The sequence below is a fragment of the Melanotaenia boesemani genome, chromosome 12 (assembly GCF_017639745.1).
Source record: "Melanotaenia boesemani isolate fMelBoe1 chromosome 12, fMelBoe1.pri, whole genome shotgun sequence".
Taxonomy (NCBI): Eukaryota; Metazoa; Chordata; class Actinopteri; order Atheriniformes; family Melanotaeniidae; genus Melanotaenia; species Melanotaenia boesemani.
Window position 1 is genome coordinate 18,128,296 of NC_055693.1, and position 23,685 is coordinate 18,151,980.

Sequence of the window (23,685 nt, forward strand, 5' to 3'; positions counted from 1 at the left end):
CAAGAAAGCACCTTTATTTATCACCTATAAAATTATTGTAAAGTGGTTCAATCCGTTTTTCTGGCTCAGGAGAAATCTCTATGAAGCAAATGGGTACTATTTAATGAAATACATTCACTTTTTTTAAAGACAGGTTTCAGATTTACACACATTTATTAAAATGTATTTATTTGAGCATGTTCAGTGTTTACCAGTTGTTCTACATCTATCATTTTGCTCATGGGGACAGATATGTTTAGTCTTCAGGACTCATCAGGATATTGTTCAGATACATGTACACAAGTGAGTTCCATGCTCATAAAGTATTGAAGTCTAATATTTGTTCCCATACACTATCACATACTCTGGTAGAGACATGCAGTGGCTTAATATATTTTCATTTATATTTCCTTATCTGAGACATATACATATAGAGATATAAGACATATTTTAGTTGATAAAAGCCACCTGTGTCCTGCACAGACACACATAAAGGTTTATCAGAAACAAGGAAAACAAATACTAACTCAACATCTTTGATACTTTTTAAGCAGTTAATTTAAAAAGCAAGAAAAAAAACTTTTTTCACTGTATTGTTGGAAATAAATGTTTAAGACCCCCTAGTTTTAGTGAGTTTGAAGTTGTTTTGGCAAGGCAAGACATAATGGCGAACTTCTCTGACCAACAGCAAAAATGAAATAAAAATATAACAAAACCAAAATGTATTAAGAAATTAAACTTAACACCAATAAGAGAGAGATCAAAAACACTACCAAAGAAATTAACTCTGTGTATGTATACATCTATCTGTAACACTGCTCTCAGCAAGGATTTGTAAACAAAAACAAAACAAACAAAAAAAATCTATAATTCCACAAATAAGACAAATATCTGTTTGACCTCAATCAAAAGATAGTTTGGTTGAGCACCGGGTGACCGTTCCAGTTCCTCCTGGCAGCAGCTAGAAACCAACAAGCATTCTGTGATGCATCCCAAACAGAAACAAGGCCGTGGTAATTCTCACACTGTTACCAGACCAGCATTTATTCAATGGCAGCTGGTCCCACCATCTGGGAAAGCAATGCTAGGGCAAAACAAAACAGGTTACACCTTTGGCCATGCCAAGTCTGCTAGTGCCCCGCTCTGTGTACAAACTGAGAGGGGCTAATCATAATTTCACGCTCTGATTTGTCAAATCCCACTCCAGCACCGGAGGCAGCACAAAAAGTTTTAAGTCAATAAATTTAATGACATACAGGATGACAGCTTTTCCATACTGTGTCCATTGTTCTATGTCAGTCTTTTTTCCCTTTACAGGGTAAAAGTAGTTTTTGCAAATGAAAAGGAGATTGTAATTTAGACCAAAACAGTCGGTCACCTCTAAGATTAGCAGCCAGGAGCAAACTCTTATCCCTGCCTGCACGCATTTTAAATTCATGCAAATGTTCACAACAAAACAGTGCATAGAGGCTCCTCAACAAACTGCAGGTGAGAGGAAGCTGAAACAAAAGCCACTGTAACCCTAATGGCATCCCTTGTCGTTAAGAGAGCTTTGATGTATGTACTCAACAGACTCTTTTATGTCATTCTTCCTCTATGCCTCTTACTCTTTGTGCCTCTTCCCAGCCCAACCAGTTTCTTATTAATGCTGTCTTTTGGGAATGTTTCTTTTTCTTTGAGCCGTCCAAATATATTTGACATCTTGCTGACACTCATGTAAGTTACTCTCTTCAGTCATTAGCCAGCAAACAGCATCACAACAGCTTTGTAGCTATTTAAGGTTGCTTGTCCCCTTAAGATAAGTTTCACTATAAAAATGACAAAAAAGCCTATATATTAAATCTTTGTCAACATAAGAAACAACTATTCAAACATTGCAAAGTGTGGTATGTTTCAGCGTGTAAAAAAGAAAAGAAAATCGGACACATCTGCGAATGAAAATCAGGCAAAATGCAGTAAAACAGTATTTGAGGAGGTTGCATGTGAGCTGCTGTATTGAAACTCTCCCTTTGAACTCAAAGGATATAAAAAGAGGACAATGTTGGCCTAATCGGGTTCTCTCTTTGAAGTGAGACATTACTATTAGGTGAAAAGGTAAGCATGCTTCTTTAGAAAATACAAGCTTTTCATCATTTGTTGAGGCTGCAGCTTGAGCGATTTTCATAAAGGTGGTTTAAAACTTTGGAAAACAGCATTTGGATGCAACTTTAATGAATGTGCAGCACATGAAGCAAATAGCTAAAATTGTAAGAATAACACCAGCAGTAGCGTTAGCCACATTAAAGGAGTCCTCTCCCGCATGCCAGATGTTGTCAGATTTAATGAGGGAAAACAAGAGTGAGGTGGATTTATGAAAACACATTAAAGAACACACAGGTGTCAGGCCTCGAACGGCGACCTAACACTGTGTCTGTCCCTTAACGTCCGGCTGGCGGACCTGTAAGAGGATCAGCAGCTTCTGTTCATCAGGTCACGTCTTTCATTTAAATGATGCCAGCATTTCATAACATTTGCCTTTTGCAACACATAATCAGCCATCTGAGGCAATTACATACACACCTCTGCTCACCTCCTCTCATATGCTAAAGCAGGCAATCAGCCAGGGAGTTAATTTGGCAGAGAAAAACAGGGGAAGAAACACCCACTCTGGCACCATTTGTCACCACAGTCCAACCTTGTTATTCAAGCTAGTGAGCCTATTTGAAATTCCTCTATGTAAAACAGGGCCAAAATAATCAAGGGAGTATGATCACACTTAATTGATTCAGTGTACTTTTAAGATGCACTACAGGGTGCTGGGGTGACCTATTTCAGACTGCTCTTCAGAGGAACCAACTATCCCAGCAAGGGAGTAATGCACAACGAGGATTTTAATTATTGCAGGATCTGTAGCTACGACCAGAGGTGAAATGCGTCTGAACTAACTGTGACACCACATTATAACACTGCCAGTGGTCTGGGCTATTACCCTTTGAATTTTTATAGACTTAAATATGATTATAAGCTGCAAATACCACAGTTTAATTACACCAGTTCAATTAAAAAAATACAACAATGCTGTTTTTTAGATCAATACTGATTTATGAGTAGTCATTCTGAAGTCGATTTACTTGAATTTGGTACTTATGAGTGCTTTTTTTGAGAATTTTTATTTAATGTCATTACTCCCACTTTTATTTACTTTTCCATTTCTATTTATGGAGGAAGTTATTAGAGAGAAAATCTGTGCTGATCTAATTAAAAAAGAAAGAAATTAATACTTACGCATTTGGATCCCCTATAATAACAATATAATGATGTAAAAATGACTGAAGCCATATTTTTGCATAAAAATATGTACTGGTCCTGCAACACTTTTATTTTACAGTGGGATACATCTTACTCAGCTAAAATACTCAAATACTTTTTTAGGACTTTGTAGAGTTTGTTTCACATGATGTGCAACTTCTTCCAACTATCTGATTTACAGCTAGATTGTGGCAGCTTAAAACAACAAACAGTACAGTTATGGCTGGGAAATTACAGGGTTAAAACCACAAAACCAGTAGAATCGCAACCCTCTACCATCTTAAATTTGATCTACAACAAGTTTAAACTACATCACTCTCTTCAGACATTTTAGTTCAACATGTTTTTTTTAAAAAAAAAGACTGAATACATGATGTTACAATGATGAGTCAATCCTCAACGTCTCAACCTTACACTGACCTTCACAGCACTGAACTGTTAGATTTGATGAACACTTTGGGCCTCTTTAAACCCACCAGGACTCCTACAAGTCTGAACCTAAGTGAAGCCGGTCTTGCTATCAAGGCAGAGCTCTAATGTTTTCCCCGCTGAGCATAAGGAGGATGAGATCCTCAGTCATACCACCCTACTCTTCCTATTAAGATCAAAATCTCCACTAAGGCCCTCGGGTGTCAACAAAGGGAGATGCAGTAAATGATATGCAAATTGAAAAGAAAAAAAAAAAAAAGCTCTACAAATCAACTAGCCAGCCCTGCATTTCCGACACTTCACATCTTAAAAGAAAATTCCTGTATTTAGGGTAAAATTCAAAGTGAGGTCTGGCTCAGGCTCTGAGAAGCTCTGTGTGGTGATTCAAGCTCTCAGACAGCACAAAGCCCCTCTAACTAAAGGCAGCTCGCAGTGGGAGAACCCGTCGAAGGAGTTTTGGGTTTCACAAGGATTTGTCTCTGGATCAGAGATAGACAAGAGACAGAATGTTTGAAAATAGGTAGATATTTCCATTTCAGGTTAACACAGTGGAGGTCAGAGGCATGGTGCCTGCAAAATGAAAGGTTACTTATTGTAAATGGGGAGCAGTGCTGAAGTAAGGGATCATTTAATGCATTAGGAAAACAAATGTACTGTGTAGGTCAAAGCTTTAATAAATAAGTGTGTACTTTCTTTTATATAGTTTACATTCTGAATAAATATCTTTTTTTAAAATAGATCAAACAAAAAAAGACAAAGGACTGGAGTCATTTCAAAGATGTTATATTCAAATACATGGATTACAAAAATAACCATTAATTTAAGCCATGGAGAATCTTAACATTTTGAAGAATATTACATTATTTTACAACTGGATGTTCTAGCTATGTAGTATCTTTACAAAATGAGTACATCCCTCCCACCACACATTAGCAATTCCTTTTTAATTTTTTACATCAATTGCCATTAAGTTGTTCATTGATGGAATATCTCCACCATTTCACAGAAGTTTGGCAGGATTTTATACTCTGCAGCTAAAAGAAAAAATCAGAAATCTTGCCACACTGTTTCAGTGTGCTAAAGTGAGAAATGTAAACCAATTCTTCCTCAGTTATGTTTTATGTCTCACTATTATTAAGCATTAGGTCAATAAATCCTGAATAGTAGGAAAAAGTGACAGTATGCTACATGAATGATGATGCATAAACTGTTTCTCTAAAGCCTCACGAACAGATGATGGCATTGCCTGCACATGTCGCTTTTTCTGCACTGCTGCTACTTACTCCACATACCAAAGCACTTCCAACACTGAGGACACTCTTTGGAGTGTCTGTCTACACGTCTGTCTTACCGGCTGACATGGTTGTGAGGCTCAGCTCTGACTGACGAGAGGTCCACTGGAAAGGGTGGGAGGGGGGGCAGCAGCATGCTCTTCCTCGGGGATCGACTCCACAGTTGACAGTAATTTGTAGTACTCATCCTCTCCATCCAGCACTTTGATTTGACTGTGATGCGAGAGAAGACAAGAAGCGAGAGAAGACAAGAAGAGGAGTTAGAGAATATGATAGAGTTGTGATGAAGTTTTTATTAAACTGGGGGGGGGGGGGGGGGGGGGGGGGGGGGGGAGCTGAGGCATTTAGGCGTTGTCTTAAGCACACTGTTGTTGAGCAGAATGTCATTTATAGGACAAATACAAGTCAGCAAGTCAGTCAACAATTAAATTTAGCACGCTGACAAAGGCCATAATGTAACCCCCATCTCTAATGACGCAGAGCATCTTCTCATAAAAAGCCTGTTATTTTAGTCTCTCCATTTACATTATAAGAAAACAACTCCATTTCTGGATTCTCCGATTCCACAAAGGGCCTGCTCTGTTTAGAGTTGCTGTAAGTAGGAAAGCAGTTATTTACCCAAGTTTTCTCGGCTTCCTCTTGCTCCCCTGGTAATCCAGAGTTCTCTGAGGAAAGGGCCAAGAGCACACAGTCAAAAGATGAGCAGAGAGTCATTAATTTTTAATTCAAAGTGATTTTGTGTTGAATGCGAGCAGATGCTGATAATATCAGAAGTCACAGCATAATTTTTTTCTGATCAAAGGGCTCAAGTGAGTCTGATGAAGCATGCATCTTGCTCAGCTTTGATAAACCACATCAATTATTCACCGTGAAGGCAGACATCCTGACATGAAAGCAACAGATAAAGAGCATAAGCACATGTTCAAGACAAGAGGCAGAGAAGCGTGGGGGTGGGGCTCCAGGGTCTGGCACAGGTAGGTTTAATTGTATTATCATGTGGAACCAAAGTCAGACAAAGGCCTTTATCGGCACTTTGAACTCACATTTAGCTGGTTGTAGTACAGGCTGTCTTCAGGGCTGTTGAGCAGCTTGGGCTGCTGGCCACGGCGACGAGGAGTTCTCTGCTGCAGCTTCATCACTGGACCTGCAACAGAGGGAAAATGAGGGCACAGATCCAAGCAGGCAAAACAACAACAACCACCAATAAGATACTGACAATGACGACAGCAGTGATAAACAGAATCTGCCCTTGACTTTTTTAATCTGCATGACAGAAAAGTCACTGAAACATTTTTAAATGTACTTAACAGAGATTATGTCACTTCATCGATAAGGTGACTCAATAACCGCCTAGTATTACATAAATATTTACAAGTAAATCACATTTAATAATAACTCTTCTCAGGTGTGCAGCAGGCCATGTTTATATTTGCTACACTGCAGCAGTGGAAGAAGGCAGTGAAACCAATAAAAACTCTTGGCGGTTTTACCTTCACTGACAAACAACTAAGAGCCAACAGAGCGCAGATTATAACATACATGTCACCTGAAAGTATCTTGGCAAATAATGTCATGACTTTCAGCCAGTTTAGTGTTTTGACTGAGTGAAATACTTTTTTATTTGTTATGTCCCGCTTATGGGACCGCTGATACTGACAGATTAAAAGGCGAAGATCTGTTTCTGGATTACCTGAGTAAATGAAAAGCTGTTATCTACACATAATATACGTGATGAGGAGGTTATTATTTGTTAATATACAAGTTCAGGGTCAGGTGGCCGTTTCTAATGGACTAAAACTGAGTTAAGACAAAATGACTGAACCTAGCAGTTCAACTCTGGTCGAACAAGAACACAAAACAGACCCAAAAGAAACAAACAGTGTGAAATTCTTAAAAAATTAGATCAACTCCACCATATCAATTAATTATATAACTAAATCAAATCAGGAACCTGTTGTTAGTTAAGCTCATAATAAAGAAAACAATAGTTGTAAAGTGTCAGCCTGGTTTAGTCTAAAAATCTCAAAAGACCTGTTCTGATTTTACCACACACAAGTAAATTACTAATAAGAATACATTACTATTAGCAATAATACTGTCTGTCCAGTTGTTCATAACCTGAGCATGTGTACCTGAGGAAACGTCTACATCCATGTATTCGTCTTCAATAGACTTTCTTTTGATTTGATGAAGTAAGAGTGAATGTAGTGAACCTCTAGAATTCAACGTCACTTATTAACACATCAAGTTCCTCGTGTTTGTTGGAAACCGCTTCATTGATTGAAGTTGCTAGCCTGGTCACTGAGCTAGCTAATTAGCAAGCTAACTAAACTTGCTGCAGGCTATAGCTGCTTGTCAGAAAACAGACGCAAGTGTGTTATTAATCTTTATCTCAACCTAAGATATTTAACAAAATATTTCCTTTAAAATACCATTTAACTAAAATTTAACTCATTTTCTCAGTTGTTCGGATGAGTAGGTAGACACTTTTTTGCTCACTTATAAAATATCTGCTGGAGAAATTTTGTTATCACCTCGTTATAGATTTGAATGAAATATGAGGCAGCAAGTTTCTTTATACTATTTATTTTCATATGAATAAGCATGTTCATCATTTGACAAAACAAAACAAAAAAATCCAGTTTACTTTAATCAAATCAAATGGCTTTCATGTCTTCACTGTAGACTAAATGAATGAATCTTGTCTAATGTTTTGTTCCTTTCCACCCTCCACTACAACGCAAACCCCTGCAGTAGTCAATTGTTTACACAATCAAACTTCAAACAATTCAAACTATTCTATTTTCTCCAAATGATATTATAAGCTGGCTTTTCCTCTTTAGTGAACATGATTTTGTTCTTTCCAAAGTATTATTATTATTATTTTATAATTTCAAACCCCCTGTTGTAAATAAAAATGTGAGCTGTTGCTATTCTCTTAAACAGAGTCAAATTAGTTTCTAGACTGTAAGGGAACTGAATGTGATCCAGTTCTGATCCAGTTTCTGCAGCCATTGTTTTATCACCTGGAAGTGTTATCTATTGCTTCATCTTGGTATACCTATATTCCTATTTACTGTGCTAAAACAATACATTTCCACTAAGAACATACCAGCAAAAACTTGCTGAGTTCAACCCTCTTTTTTTTCAACTCAAACCAGTAATACAAATATGAGCTGTTGCTATTCTCCTAAACTGAGTCAAAAGCAGCATCTATGATGAGATTCTAACAAACTTAGTGGCTTCTCTTCCACTCATCTTGGTTCTTCTCCAGGAGATGAATGAATCTTTGGCACCTTAAAGTTGTTTTCTCTGATTGTTTAAAACATGTGTACTGAAAACTTAATTATTCACTGCACCACAGACAGAGAAATTTTATCAAACATAATAAGCTCTGTGATAATGTGGTTATTCAAGCACAAGACAATCATCTGAGCTCACCACCAGTGCTCACCGGATTTCAAGATTCACAGGTTACAAAATCTCTGTCACTTTTTACACAGAATCATCTATATTTAATGCCCGAACACGTTTCATCTTCTTTGCCTCTGTTTCGGGTGAAACAGGACATTTCTTCATCATCTCCTTCAACCTCTGCGTCTCCACCTTGACTAAAGCTGCATTTGCTCTTTCCATCTTAACACTACTTTGTACTCACTTTGAACAGACCTCATCACATCTCAATCCTATACATCAAAGAGCAGGGTTCTCCTCCATCCCTTCAATCTTTCCTTGATGTTATTCAAACCAGCACAGGTTTACTAAAGTCACACTTTATAAATGCCCAGAAAGTTCTTGTCAGTTCAGAGATATTAGCTAACTTTTACCATGAATCTTATCTAACCATGCCTTGGAGGTGCTAAGTGTCCACTCTGAATCCTTATTACAAGTGAGAATTTGAGGATATTTGGGGAAAGCTCAAGTTCTGATGAAAATAGCTGTGAAAAAAGAAAAAGTAAAATTTCTCCTAAAAAATTTTGCTTGGTTTGTTAGAATCCAAATCCTTTTATTTTCCACATTGAGACTGCAAGACATGCAAAGACTTAGCTTTCATAGGAAATTGTTCTACAAATTATGTAAAAACTGATTTGATGAGCAAATTTTTCTCTTGAAACAGCATCTTAAAATCAAGTAATTCATCCCTATGTTCTTGAATATTTTCAAATACAATAAAATCATATATAGACTATACAAATATAGACATATACAGTATCTATCTATCTATATATGTATATCTATCTCTCTCTCTCTCTCTCTCTCTCTCTCTCTCTATCTATCTATATATATATATATATATATATATATATAGCTCTCGTTTTTTACGACACTGGCTTTAATTCAAGTTGTCCAGAAAAAGAAAAAAAATCTATCAGATATTTTGGTTAATCATAACCAGTTTCAAAGCTGCAGAGTAGGAAATTATGTGTCTCAGCAGCAGGGCCACAGACAAATGCTCACAACACTAATAGAAAAAAAGATAAATGCTAATTGTACTACAAACTTATTTTTCAATAAATACAGGCCTAAGCAAGTGAGAGGGATCACATCTCACTGGGAAGTAATATTGTGATCTTAAAGATAATCATCATTGTGACTGACTACCTGTCAGTCTTGACATTCTTATATATGGACACAAGTCCTAGCCAATCATTTACCACAACTGCTTGAAATTACTCAACACACCGAATATCCAGAACTGCTCTAACAACTCATTAATTGTTTTATTCTCATCTATAAAGGGACCAAAGCTTTGTAATAATGTCATGGCAACACTCAAAACAATAGGTGTAATATGTGATGAATGAGGTGTGAAATGGAGTGTGATAGGTAAAACAAACCAAAGGAGTAAACAAGCAGCATCTATAAACAGCTCAAAGCCCTTTTAACTTTATCTCTCCAATGCGTGAAATAAAGTGTGACCTTGGATGTGATAGAACTACAAAGGAAATCAATTTTGTAAACATTTTTTACTTGTACATTGGGTTTTGAAAGTATTTGTACATATTTTCATAACTAAATCGATCTGTCAACATATTTCATATGTTTATGTGTATACTATCATTATTTTAGACTATGAAACAATGGAATCGTTCCAGCAACACTGATGTATTAAAACTCAAGTCAGTACATGGACTTGATACTCTGTTTTCTGAAAGCTTAGTTTTTGTTGAATTTGACTGCTGGGGGCACCAAGCGAAACAGAACTGCGATTTTTCTGGTAACTGTTGCTGTTTCTGCTTTAAACAAATTCTTACATCCAGTTGTACTGTGGGAGGTCCAATGGCAGAAACACGTCAGCCAATCTTATGAAAAGTTGGCTTGATGTTTATCCACCTTTAAAACAATTTTATTTTATATGTTTCTGTGACTGACCATGCAAGATTTGAAACCAAGACATGCAGTTTATGGGGGAAAAAAAATTGTATTTCATATTTCAACTGCAAAATATTTTAAGAAAAACACAGATGTTTTCCAAAAATCTCTCAGCTGTGGGATCTCCTTCAGCAGATCTGTTAAGAAGTTCAGCCTCTCAATTTATCCATTCTGACCTGGAGCGATTAGAGCATGTAGCAGATCAGAGGATGGGTCAGGCCTCCCATTTCTGTGCCTCTATTTGGGAAATCACTGTCATTTGATCCAGGCCAGCCCCAGAGGAATGCTGCTCCTGCAGATATATTACAGGCAGGGAGGCTGCCAAGCTGGCCTCTGGCATGGGAGCAAAGCTTGGACCATGGTAGGAAAGTGGGGAAGGGGTCAGACAGTGGCTCACATCAGGGGTTTGCTAAATGATCGTGGGTAACGTTTGCTGTTTGGGGTGGGGAGGAATAATAGTCAACTGGGAATACAGAGGCAGCACATTTCATGCAATATTGATTCCTCCCTATCAAAAGAAAGCCAAGCAGAGTTTGCTCTTCACAGTGAGAGACTTACATATTGTACATGTTTGCTTCACAAGATAAAAAAGGGCTAAGATTATTTTTATGATAGGTGCCTCTTTCATTTTCAAAGAGTAGCAGATGAGTCGTGTTACATCTCTAAATACCACTTTGAAATCTCTTGAAAACCAGAATGCTCCTCAGAAACATAAAAGAGCAGCTAAAAGGGATTTTTAGTGGAATAAATTAGAGATGTATTGATTTACTTCCAAAAAATCACGTGCTGCAATCACCTGACTACTCCCAGACCACAGAAAACCACTTGGGCTTTGTTTATTCAGATGGAGGGAGCAGAGGCACCAAAAGGCATGGATTATAAGGAAAAATCATCAGTAGGAGCCTTTGATGTCTAAATGAAGCATGTGCAACCCAGACCCCTCTCTTTACCTTACAACAACCTCTTCTCACACACATGCAAGCACACATAAACCCAGAAGCATGCAAACCTGTGCATGCACAAATACATACATTAGTACAAAAAGATATCTGAAGCCGAAGAGGATTTCCAGAACCTTTCAAGGAAGGTTTTGTCATTCTGGACATAATTCTTACATGGTAACTCGTGTGTTTTCAATTAGAGGACAAACTGATCAAATCTCACAGATAATGCTGAAAGAGAGTAGTTCCTGCATCTGTTTTCACTAATGCAAGCAGAGGATGTTGTTACTTACAAGCAATTTTTCACACTGAAATCAATCATTTCCCCTGACAGCGATTTTGGAACTTTGACTCCAGAAGAAAGTTTGTGAGGGTGAGAAATCTCTGAACTCTGTTGAAGTCAGTCATTTGTCAGAACCTTTAACAGATGTAATTCTTAACTGTGACACAGCATTACGAGTAAAGAGTGAGTCATCTGGAAGGAGACAAGAACAAAACAAGCAACGCAACCACAAACAGTTTAAATACGCAAATGAAATCTTTTAAGCCTTTTCTCTTCTGATCAGTGGAGTCCGATGTCATTGTAGCAAATGAAATATCAACCTTTTATCAGCAACAATAACAAACTAATAAGGTTTTGTGTTTGGAAAAAACTTTATCAAAAGTACATAAAGTAACTCAATTTACATGAGTAAAATTATAGAGAACTCTGAGTATCATTTTCCACTTTGATTTTATGTCTGGGGAGATTATTCTGTTGAAATAGTGATGATGAGTAGTTTGGAAGTACATCCTGTTAACTACTCCCACTGACATTAAGAGGATTACGTAGGTAGCGTCAGACAGAGGCAACTCCTTCCGCTAAGTTGAGTCTTTCCTATCCCTTCCAAATCTCTGCTGCCGCTATGTCGGGCCTGTAATTTGCCTAAAACTGAAGGCATCCGGTTGAGAAGTGGCAAAATGTGGAGACAGACAGATAAATCAAAAGCCTGAGAGACAGCGAGAGGGTGGGAGAGTATTTGTCTAGAGAACATGGAGAGGGTGGATCATTTGTCTGGCAGATGTATGTTGATACAGTGATGCTGCTGCTTTGGTTGAGCCGGTGGTTGTGGAGCAGCACCGGGTGCATGCAAACCTTGTGGGAGGACATGTGGAAAGATGTTTAAAGACTGAAAGCGGGAGTGAGAGGAAAGGAAAGTGAGATGTACTCGCAAATGTTGAATGACCTCAGTGGGGCTCTCCATCTCCAATGAGCTCTTTCACTGAGCAAAGAAAAAGCTTAGAGCAACAAACAAAATCAATTCTTATTGACTGTACCATGCTATGCACCGAGGGAACATAACTAGAACCATTAAGTCAACAATACCTCAACTATCTTCTTGTTTCTTCTTGTTGTTTCATCCTGTCAAACAACCAGGTTAACTACCTTCTAAAGCACAGAGGTAATTGGGTTCTGTGTGGTGGCTCCACTTTATCAGTCTCTCTCTTGACATGTATGTTTACCACAACTATAATCTTCAGAAAGCCTGTTAACATAAGTAGCTCAGCTTTCATAAACCATAAAGTCAGCTCTGACTGATCCTCGGCACCATCCTGTTTACTACGCTGAGGAGCATAAGCAGCACTCTGATCATATCAGCTGTTTGCTAGCAAAGGCTTTCTTTCTGCACACGCCTCTCATTCTCAAACATACATTAATATGCAGACTTGGGAGACAGGTGATGGGAGGTGACATCCTCGTGCAGCTTACATGACTACACAGTGTTTGTGTAACTTTTTTTTTACTGACAAAACATGGAAAATCAAAGGTTGGTGTTGCAGACAACTGAGAATGCCTGGAGTACAATGTGCCTAAATGCACTCTTTTTACCGTAAGATACAACACTGTGGGTATTTGCCTTAAGAGTGAGAACAATCGATTAGCCTGGTGTCAGATTTACAGAGAAACAGATCTATCCAGGCTTTGGTAAATCTTGTGTAAAAGAACCAACTTCCATCAGGTTACACCCTGGTGTTTTAGCATCATGGGAGCAGTGTGCAGAACATGTGTGTGTATGTGTGTGTGTGTGTGTGTGTGTGTGTGTGTCTGGAGGGGTGGAGTAATTTGATTTCCATGGCTAATTTTCTGTTTTTCCCCAGTGGTGTCCTGAAACAGTCCAGGTCGAGCTCCAGTCCAAGTGAACCAATGTGATCACCAGAGGCAACAGCAGGATGAGACACAGGAAGGAGCCTGGTCTCCAAAACATCTGGCAGGGCAAGGCTTCCATGACTCGCTCAACCTCGGGATGAAAAAAAGACCCTCAGATCTGCAGGGATCAAAGTGTGCCCTGGGTGTCTGAGCCACCGTGGCCTCCCTCACATATTCAAATGGGGTTTCCTGAAGATGCCACAAGCAGACCTTGCAATATAAACAAGCCTGAAAAAGAAGCGCTGATGAGGACACGAAAATCTGTGCACTCTCAACACAAAATGTTCGAGTGTAGCTAATTTCTTTTGTCAGGAGATTTAAATGTGGTTGAACAGATGTTCAGAAATGTTTTTCTAATGCTCAAAGATGATGTAGTACATAGAAACCTATCAGATTACCTGAAAACAAAATGCAATAAATTATGATGATGATGAGAGAAAAGTTAACAAGTAGGGAGTTAAGACCCTGGGAACCCAAGATAAATCTAATGAGGTCACAAAAATCCCCACAAAAATGTTCTTTACCACTCAGTCTTTGTAACATGAATTCAAACAGTGTTTTATCCTTGACCCTAACCTGCTTTAGTCTTTTTCACTTACAAAGTGATATACGTCTAGAAAATGCTTGGAAAACGAGAATTTCTTTTGCTGATAGACTTTAATTTGAAATAATTTTAAAGAGAAATTATTTCAAGATTGATACATTTATTGTTCATGATCAGAAGATAATTGATGAAATATAAAAACATCAAATAAATTTTTTTTTTGACTTTTTCAATCCATTGGTTTGATCTAGAGTAGCTATTTCCTCTTCACATCTCCAAAAGTTCAATTAAAGAAAGCAAAACATTACTTATGTGCACAATAAAATTATTTAACCTGTATAGGTGAGGTGCAAAAAAGGGGGCCCACAGTGGCTTACCTTAGGTGCCAGTCCAGGGACTTGAACCCATGTTCTCCAGACCCAAGCCCACCTCTATAACCACAAGGCTACCATATATATATATATATATATATATATATATATATATATATATATATATATATATATTTTTTTTTTTTTTTTTTTTAATTAAAAAATCATTGAGTCATTCTGTGTTTCAACAAACTATTAACTCTGCAAAGAAATTACCTTTACATATCAACTACAACCTCATGAGAAGTCATTCTGCTGTTACAACCAAACTTTGTGTCAATTGAATGAAGGCTTCAGTAATACAAAACAAAATGCATATTTGTGCAAATGCAATGTTTCCTTCCATAATCATGCTGATATTATGAATTCATCAAACACCGCCTCCCTCAGCAGCCGTGATGCCTGGGAGCGAGGGTCACCTGTATGCAGCATTACCGAATTAGCCGCTATCTAACCCAGACCTGCTGTGGTGTGCTGACACTAATCCTAGGCCCGCTGGAGAGCCCTGTCTGTGTTACATTATCATGTCTAATCCCTGTAATCTCTCAGCCGCACCGCTAAACACTATTCCACCTCGGCCTCTTACCTCATACCCCTCTAATAACATTAATGAAGGGCCCGGCTCCCATTACAGAGGCTGCCCTAGCGGTGGGCTGGATGACGGACGTAATCAGAGGCCCCCTGCAAAGCCACCCACTCAGCCTTCCAGGCAGCAGGAATTAATGTAATTCATCGCCTGGGGCAAAAAGCAAACCAAACATATGTTCAACAAATCAGGGTTTGTGTATTTTCTTGTCACCGTTGCTGCGCAGGTCTATTAGAGTCACTGATGAGATCCTTAGTGAAGGGTCTGCCATGTGGGAGAATGAGAGCTTTGAAGTGCTCATGCCACTTTGAAAGCCCCCCCCACTTGCCATAAGACTTTCACGTTGAGCTGACCTAGGTTATTAAAATACCACAGAAATGATCACCCATAATACTGCTCTCTTTTGCTGTCAACAAAGAATGGCAGCAGAGGATTGGATGGGATGAAAAGGTTGAAAGGGGTCCCGTATTAAAAATGGCACTTTATCCATTAAAGCGGGATTTCTGCTGTCTCTTTGTGTAATTACCTGCACCCGCCAGCTCTGTGCTTGGGCTTACCTTGTTTACACTGCATGTCTTGCAGTCTAGCTGTCTCCCTGCAAGGCTTCGTTACACTGTCTTCTGTTCTGCCTTTGTCTCTCTTGATGTCTTTCACTTGTCTGTCTCGGCTGTCAGGGCCAACCTTGAAAGGAGGAGGCGTAAACACACCCAGCAGAGTGATCTCAATGAAAGCACTGGATGAATAGATACAAGTTAAAGCAAGCCTTGTTATATGTTTTTTTTTTTTTTTTTTTTTCAATTTAGCCATGTAGATGCTGCATTCATTTATTTACAGTTTGGCACTCATATAACTCAAACCCATTAATGTGCTTTGCAATGTTAATTAAATGCTAATGCAATTGCATATCCCCCTTTAGTGGCCCTACCTCCTAGCAAACAGCAGCACACTGACTTAATTGTGAGGGTAAAAAACAGCACATACAGGCTTCCTCTCACATTTAATTTTATCTTTGAATAAAAGAGCTATAGGAAAGTATTAATCTGCTTAACATTTCTAAGTACATCCTCCAAAGGATTTTGCTTTTTTAATCTTACATATGCTCAGCAGAGTTACTGGCAAAAACTGTACATTTTCCTCATTTCATCCTTTCAACATCAAATGGTGAGCAGCAAAAATTGGATCAGACTTCAAAGACTGTGATGTGCTCCAAGTCACGGAGTGGCTCTTCTATTTCACATATTGAATCCGAGCAGGATATCAAAGTGCTACCAAAGAACCTCAGGTCTTTACTAAAAAAGGGGTCTAACATCTGTAGAAAGAAGAGCGCAAAGACAAATCACCTCAGGGAAGAGCGAGCATTTATTCTCAGCCGTGAATTTCCAGCCTTTTGATTCTCTCGTTCCTGTACCACCCTGTCTTCTCCGCTGAGATGGAGGTTGGAGCAAAAGAACTCTTTTGTCTCAAGGACTCGAAAAATTCCCAAAGAATAATCTGGGTTAAAGCTGCTTTGTAGATGAGCAGCATTTTACACACACAGCTAAAGTAAGGCATAAGGAAATGCTCACTGATATTCTGGAACTTGCGTTTCCCTCATGCATGTCATCTGTAGGTGGGTTGTACCTGTGGAAATAAGAAGCATTTTGATTGTGACAAACACAGTCATCATAAAAAGACACACACACACGCACACATCTGTCTAATACATGAAGATTTGCTTTTTAATCTATAGCAGAAATAACTCTTGTTTATTATTATGCAATTTGCATAGCACAAGATGGTGATATGTTTCTGTGCACGATAACTTCTGTTGCATTATTTTAAAAAAACAAACACCTAAGAGACAACATCTGCACACACAAAGCTGCATGCCAGTCGCAGTCATGCTCCGAGTCTAGAGAAATAAAACCTCATCCAGTTTGGAAACAGTGATGCAACTGGAGGCTCTGCTGTTTGGATGCAAACACCAAATTCAAGCATAGCAGAGGGGAGGGGTATCAAAAGGGAAAAGAACAGCATGTAGGTGAGAATATAGATCTGACAGGAGGAAAATGGGCCAGATCATGTCAAAATAAATATATATGGAGAGATTCCAACACTGATTAAACAGAATTGTTAAGTGGAGGTTTGAAGTTTTTTCTCACCAAGGAATATGATTGTAAACATGGAGAGAAAAATCCCCAATGAGGCTGAGCTCAGTTTGAGTATACAACAAGCATAACATTTTCAGATGTGTAAATCTAGTATTTTGGAGCTGAAGTCTGGAGAGAAATGTTGACCAAAAAATATATATATATCACCATAGATTTAAACAAGACTTTTTGGTCATGCGAACTGGTTCAAAAGGTTCACTGATGTGCTCTGCAGTTCCACACAGTAATTTCCATGCTTATTTATTTATTTAGGGAGCTACTGTAAAACACTTTTCGCCCAAAATCACTCAAGACGAATTTCAAGGGGATTTGTGATAACTGATAAAATACAGAGCTTAAACCAGCCACCGACGCCTCATGTCCTGCTGTTCAGTCAGTGTCTGTTCTCCTGCCTCGCACATACTTTCTTAATGACTGGCCTGCTTATACTGAATTAACACAAAGCCCTCTGCTCATACATCTGGAAACCAGTGCAGCACCCAACCCCTTTTGTGGTCAGACAAGTGTGCTATCTTGGTGGAAAGTTATTTATTACATTTATAAAACCGAAAGAGGCGGTGCACAGGGAGGAGCGTTCTCCTCTGGGGTGAAACAACACGGCAGTAAAGGGCAAAAGTAGCAGTCAAGAAGTATTACAGATAAATGACTGACAGGTACATTTGTGAGATTTCTTGCTTCTATATCCATCTCAGTGCTTTTATTTTTAGTCTATTATAATGACTACTGTCTGCACAATGAAGAACAAAGAATTTACAACAAGATTGCAGGAAAATATTCCATCAGAGACAACAGACCCTGTAGGAGGAAGGATGTCAAAGCTCACCCCGCATGCTCCTCCTTAATGGTCTTTCTTCCAGCTTCAGGGTGACATCTGCGTCTTTGGGGTCCATCGTCCTGACTCACCCGATGGCCCCTGTAAGCTGCACAGGATGCAAATGTTAGACATGCTCTCACATGTTCAGAAAACCATTTACCTCACCTGTCATCCTTCTAAACTTCATTTGTGTTATAAAACATAATTAAAGGGAACTAACACAATTGATCAGATATTTGTATTAAAACACTGCAATGATTGAAGTAAGTGAAATTCATCTAGCATGCGTTAAAGGACTTTAGTGCAGCAGTAGGAAAACACTGTCTGATTATTGAGATATATTGTGCTCAGATGCATAGTAAACAGAGCCTGCTGAGTTACTCTGTCAAGCTGCTTTGTGTTTTTCTGGTAAAATTATATGCACAGGAAAAGAAAGCTCAAGTACATTGTTGAGCAATGGTTGTATTTTGCATGGTCTAATCTGATCGATGGTGAGTATGTCCCAGAGGCCCCGCTGAGATCTGAGAAGCCACCAGCTCATACATTTGAAAGGCATCTGTTTATTTTCAAAATGCAAATGCAGCCCACCTCAAAGGCTATAAGCTGCAGAGAACACACAATGTGAATGTGCTGGAGTGCTCCACCGGGGGGCTGAGGCCCCACTTATGTCAGGTTCAGGTTCTCCCCCTGTGAACCCCAGCGGCCACACACAAACATGCTTTTCTGAAAAGAAAGACAGCGGCGACAGAGAGGCTTTCCTCACACCAAAACCATGTTTACTCATTCTGCAGCTTTATTTACAAGGATTTAATGGAGCACATTTACACAAGGTGTGCAGGCGACTGAGATGCTCCATGTGCCAGATGAGGGCAGCCCTAAGAGAGCCAGGGGAAACAATGCCAAATCTCCTCCCCCAGCCCTCCTCTCTCCTGCCCCTTTTGGCACCCTCTCTTGTCCTCCAGTGAGAGGCTCCAAGGATTGGGGGGGGGGGGGAGGCTGGGAAGGTTAATGTGCCCACTTTGATCTTCGTCAAGGCACACTGAGTAAGAATTAATTTACATTTCAGATGAAAAGGTTGACAGTATAAAAAGGCATCTTGTTTCTGGTATGTGAGAGCTGTGTAATAGGCCAGGAATTTGAGAGAGGAAGTGGTGAGGAAACAGAAGGGATAAGCCCCTCTCTTTCCTTTACTGGGAAAGAGATGAAAGGAAAAAAAAGGATCTCAGTATGTACTGTTCTTCTGAAACATGGGGACCAAATGCTGCCCAAAGTTTCAAAAGCTTTTCTGTATGCATTATTAATTAATTATTACTATTTTGTAGGCCACTCATGGAGATCAAAAAGGTGTTACACAAAGATATAAGGTTTTTGTGCCTTTTTCCTTAGTCCTTTTGAAACTGACAAAAAAAATGCTGCTAATGTCCATCGGACATGAGGCTGCATTAGACAATCAGATGTCTTAACTTCACTATATTATGAACTTCAGAGGAAAATATAAACACTTATTTTACCTGACTGTATGCGAATTGCAGCTTCTTCCTGCTCCTTTTTTATTTTCTTGAGATTCTGCCGCGCAACATAGCCCCTCCAGGCTACAGAAAGAAACAGAAACAATTTGCAAGTGTGTGTGCGCAAGAGATTGCTGACCCACCTCTGTGAAACAAAATAGACTGCACAAACTACACAAGATCCCACTTCAAAACACAGCTAAACCAGGTGGCAGAGCTATAGATCCCTTTGAACTCACTGAGGTCTTATTGTTTGCTCTGAAGCATTGCTTTTAACCCTCATGGGTCAAGCTGTGGTTATCAAACTATCTCTTTTATGAAGACACATTCACACATACAACAGCCTGCAGGTCACTAAGAAATCAGTAATCACATTCATAAAAAAACAAAAAATACAAACATCTATTTTATCATTACACGATAAAAGGAAACATTTGAACTTGTACCCTCATTAACATATATATATATATATATATATATATATATATATATATATATATATTTACCTATGTTTGAATTATTCTTGTTTGATGTTAATTAAACAGGAAAACTTTACCTGACTGAATGATCAAGGCCCCACGGTTTCTCTTCTCTTTCACTTTTTGGTAATGCCGGGCACAAAGCCAGCCTTTAGTGTAAGCTTGCATCACTACAACTCGAGCTATCACCTCTCGCAGCAGCAGGTTCAGCTGCTCCACATGGTAGTACTTCAGAAAAACCTGAGGGGACATTTGGTCCTGGTAACAAAATCCTAAACTTGGTTTAAGTCCTTACTTAACCTCATATTGCCCTTTTGTTAGAGTTTATTTATGTTTTCTTGTTACAACATGTCACAATCTACATTACCTTTGTCTGCCCCAGCACCCAGTCCTTAAGCTTCGTACGCTCCAGTATGGCAACAGCGTTCTCCCTGCTGGTCTCGGGCATCTGATGAGCCCGAAAGGCAAGGTAGTAGTACCTGTGAGAAGAGCTATTTATTAATTTGATATAATGCAGTGATAGTATCTCTGCAGAGTAGTTGTGTAATTGGGATTTTGTGCTCACAGAATAGATTTTTTTATGTACATTTCAAATTGTGTTAAAGACAAAATAGAAATACAGCTTGATAAGAAATGTTGCAAAACAAGTTTAATGCTTAACTGAGATAGAAAAGCTGGTGTAGTTATAAAAGCAAACAACAGAAAAACATTAAAAACAAATTATGTGACTGAAATCTGCTTCTACTTCACTGAAAGTGTTCAGGAAAACATACTAGACATATGAACACCTCATTTCATAGACAACCACTTAAAGTATCAATTGGAGTGTCACCATATGAAATCAGCTGCTCAGGAAAAGAAGTGTGATTGGGACATGAGTATTCAACAGAGACCCATTGTTGCAGCTCTTTTCACTGAATCTTTGGTTCATATTTCAGTGGCCACAGACGATGCCCATCAGGCCTATCAGTGTGGATCAGCTCCAGTCTTGTTTATTGCTCACATAGTCTGAATCCATCTAGTGATTCTCCTATTATAGTTTACGAAATACCACCACGGGACAGGGTGGCTTTACATGTTTGCTCAGGGACATCAAGGCTCCAGAACTACTGGTTCATCTCTCGGTTTCTGCTGTTGGTCAAAAAGAAGAACAACAAGAAGAAAAACTTCTTTGAACTCCCCTCTCCGCCCCAGTCTAAAGCCTTTCATACTAATTCCTGTTGATACCTGTTATTTCTTTGATGGTAAATACAAAGCACTGCAACATCAGACGGGCCTTTGATATGAAAGCACAAATTTAAATCAGTTTTTACTAAAGGTGCAGTTTAGCTATTCGGGTCTGTCTGTACGACGTCTACAAGGCTCAGGTAGGATGATAGAGATTCAAAAGCAAAGTTAAAAATGAAGCAACACATTCTGCAGTTCACACAGTCATGCATCATGTGCAAGTGCTGCAGAGACAACAGAAAAACAATTGTATACGGTCCTCTAGTAATCACTTGGTCATAGTAACACTGGGGGCAAAAGTAGGAAAACATCATGTGGTCATTCAAAGCTTTAACCAAAATTAAGCGCACACTTTAAAAGTTTCCATAAGCAGTTGTCTCAAAGTTGCTTCCCACAGGCCAGTCCAAACTAACTTGGACTTAACTTGGGTAGAAGTCGAAGTTAATTCAATTTTATTTTATCTTAATGTCTCAACATTAGAGGTGGCAGAACATTTTTCAAAGAAACTGATCAAAGTTTTCTAACATTTTCTTAAAGCCTCATCTAAACATGTTCATTTTTAAAAGGATGACAGAAGACTATATATATATATATATATATATATATATATATATATATATATATATATACACACACACACACACTGTACCCTACACCTACATATATGTATATATTTATATTCGTGTGTGTGTGTGTATGTGTAAATTTAAGTGTGTAGTGCTTATTGAGAGTAATCAAATCCTGTCCCATTTTTTAAAAAACTAAAAACAGCACCCTTACGTAAAGTCCTTTAATGATCAAACTTGTTTTAACTGTGTTCCAACGTGGTACCAATGGGACAAGGAGACTATATTTGAGTTTTTTCAGGTCACAGAGTGCAAGAACAAACTCTTTATGAATAGTAAAGGGAAACCTATTAAAATGCATCTCCCCTTATAATCACAGTTCCTCCCTGTATGAATTTTATCCATATTTTCCAGCAGCAAGTATTCACCCTGTTAAAAGAGCTGTAGGATTAAGTCTTGCTCTATCACTAATGACTCCCAATTAGTCAGCCTCTTGCTCTATTCAACTTGAACTTCTATCTAATTAAAGAACCAGTGTTTTTGTGTGATGTAGCACATGGCTCACTTGTTCTGCAACATCTCTGGGGTTGTGTCAACACTCTGCATGTGGGTGTGTTGCACAGTGGAAGTGCAGCATCATTACCTGTTTACAAAATCCTCAAACAGGATGCGGTGGGAGTAGCCTTGTCGGCGGATGTTCACTGTCTCTAGAATCCCTGTGTAGCGCAGCTGCACCATCACCCTTTCCTTGGAGAAGCGTAATGCCTGCCTGTCGTCATTGGGTTTGATACAGCGTACAAAGTGTGGCTGGCCCACCACCATTTTAGACAGCAAGTCCATTAGGGAGTACTGTACAAACACATGAGGCAGCAATAAACAGCAGGAAGAGGAAGGCAGGAACACCATAAAACATTTATCATATGAATTCTTATCACAGGTCTAAGTAATGATATTATGATTTTGCACTTCAAAGAGAATCACACGTTTCCAGATTTTCTGACAGCAAGCTGAACTGACAGTATTAATTAAGAAGTATTGAAGAACATATAACTAACATAATGAAATTATCAAAGGGTTTCTTTTTATTGCTGTAGGATTGTTAAGCACTATTTTTCAATAAGGACAGTGAAAATGAACCTATGTCTTTGGCTCCATTTTGCCAGCTGAGAATAAAATCCAGCAATGACATGCATTTTGGGTGATCCAGTTCTAAGTGGGGAGCCCAAATGTTACTGACCCAAAGTAGCTCAATCTCAAAAATAGAATACTCTCATTTAATGTAGAAATGGTGAAAAAAGTGGTAAAAACATGGCTGCTTCCAAGTTTACCTGGTAACTCTTTTATAAAGAATTACCACTTGTCAGAAACCACATAGTTCACTTACAATAACTTAAGAAACAGAGGAGTAAAAAATTCATATCTGTAAAATGTTAAATGTATTGTTCTCTAAAATATTAGAAAACAGTACAATAATGTTTTGCATTCACTGTGTAACCCATCTTTTATAGAAAGGACAACAGAGAAAGTCAAAGTTGAAAAGAGGAAAATCTGACCTTCGGTGGTGTTGACTTTTATTTGTCCTGAGTAGAAATTGAAAATTCAGACTTCCTAGTCAGCAACAAATGCATTCACAGTTTTATGTGAATGCACTAAAGATGCGTTGAGAATGCCTTCATTGTGGAGTAAGTAAAGGCTTCATATTATTACAGTACTTCAGCCGTGAGTCAGCAACTGTGTCATGGGTCACACTGAAGGAGCTTAGTCTACTGACATGCCACACAATGCTGAAAAACGGAAATGGATTTGGATTTGTCCTGCTCTGAGTAAGGTACTGGTGGTTATTATTAGCAAATGGCTAACAAACAACTCCCTTAAAATCCTGCAGTTCATCCACAATGCAGCTGCCAAAGTTGACCAGTACCACCAAGAAAGATCAGACTTCTTTTGTGT

The 23,685-nt window shown here is 38.6% G+C and overlaps 1 protein-coding gene across 3 annotated transcripts in view; it reads right to left on the reverse strand.

Moving 5' to 3' along the window:
- myo3b (myosin IIIB) overlaps nt 1–23,685 on the reverse strand; it is a 69,341-nt gene that overhangs the window by 1,328 nt on the left and 44,328 nt on the right. Inside the window, exons 27-36 of one of the 3 annotated variants that reach the window (XM_042002340.1) lie at nt 22,379–22,584; nt 20,310–20,421; nt 20,020–20,182; nt 19,467–19,547; nt 17,965–18,061; nt 16,557–16,611; nt 15,549–15,672; nt 6,032–6,132; nt 5,607–5,653; nt 5,048–5,201 (exon numbers count right to left, since the gene is read on the reverse strand). In XM_042002340.1, coding sequence (XP_041858274.1) covers nt 5,069–5,201; nt 5,607–5,653; nt 6,032–6,132; nt 15,549–15,672; nt 16,557–16,611; nt 17,965–18,061; nt 19,467–19,547; nt 20,020–20,182; nt 20,310–20,421; nt 22,379–22,584 — 1,119 coding nt within the window. In that variant the 3' untranslated portion in view covers nt 5,048–5,068. Of the gene's footprint in view, nt 1–4,770; nt 5,202–5,606; nt 5,654–6,031; nt 6,133–15,548; nt 15,673–16,556; nt 16,612–17,964; nt 18,062–19,466; nt 19,548–20,019; nt 20,183–20,309; nt 20,422–22,378; nt 22,585–23,685 lie in introns of those variants that run through there. The other 2 variants (XM_042002341.1, XM_042002342.1) reach the window with 2 other exon arrangements.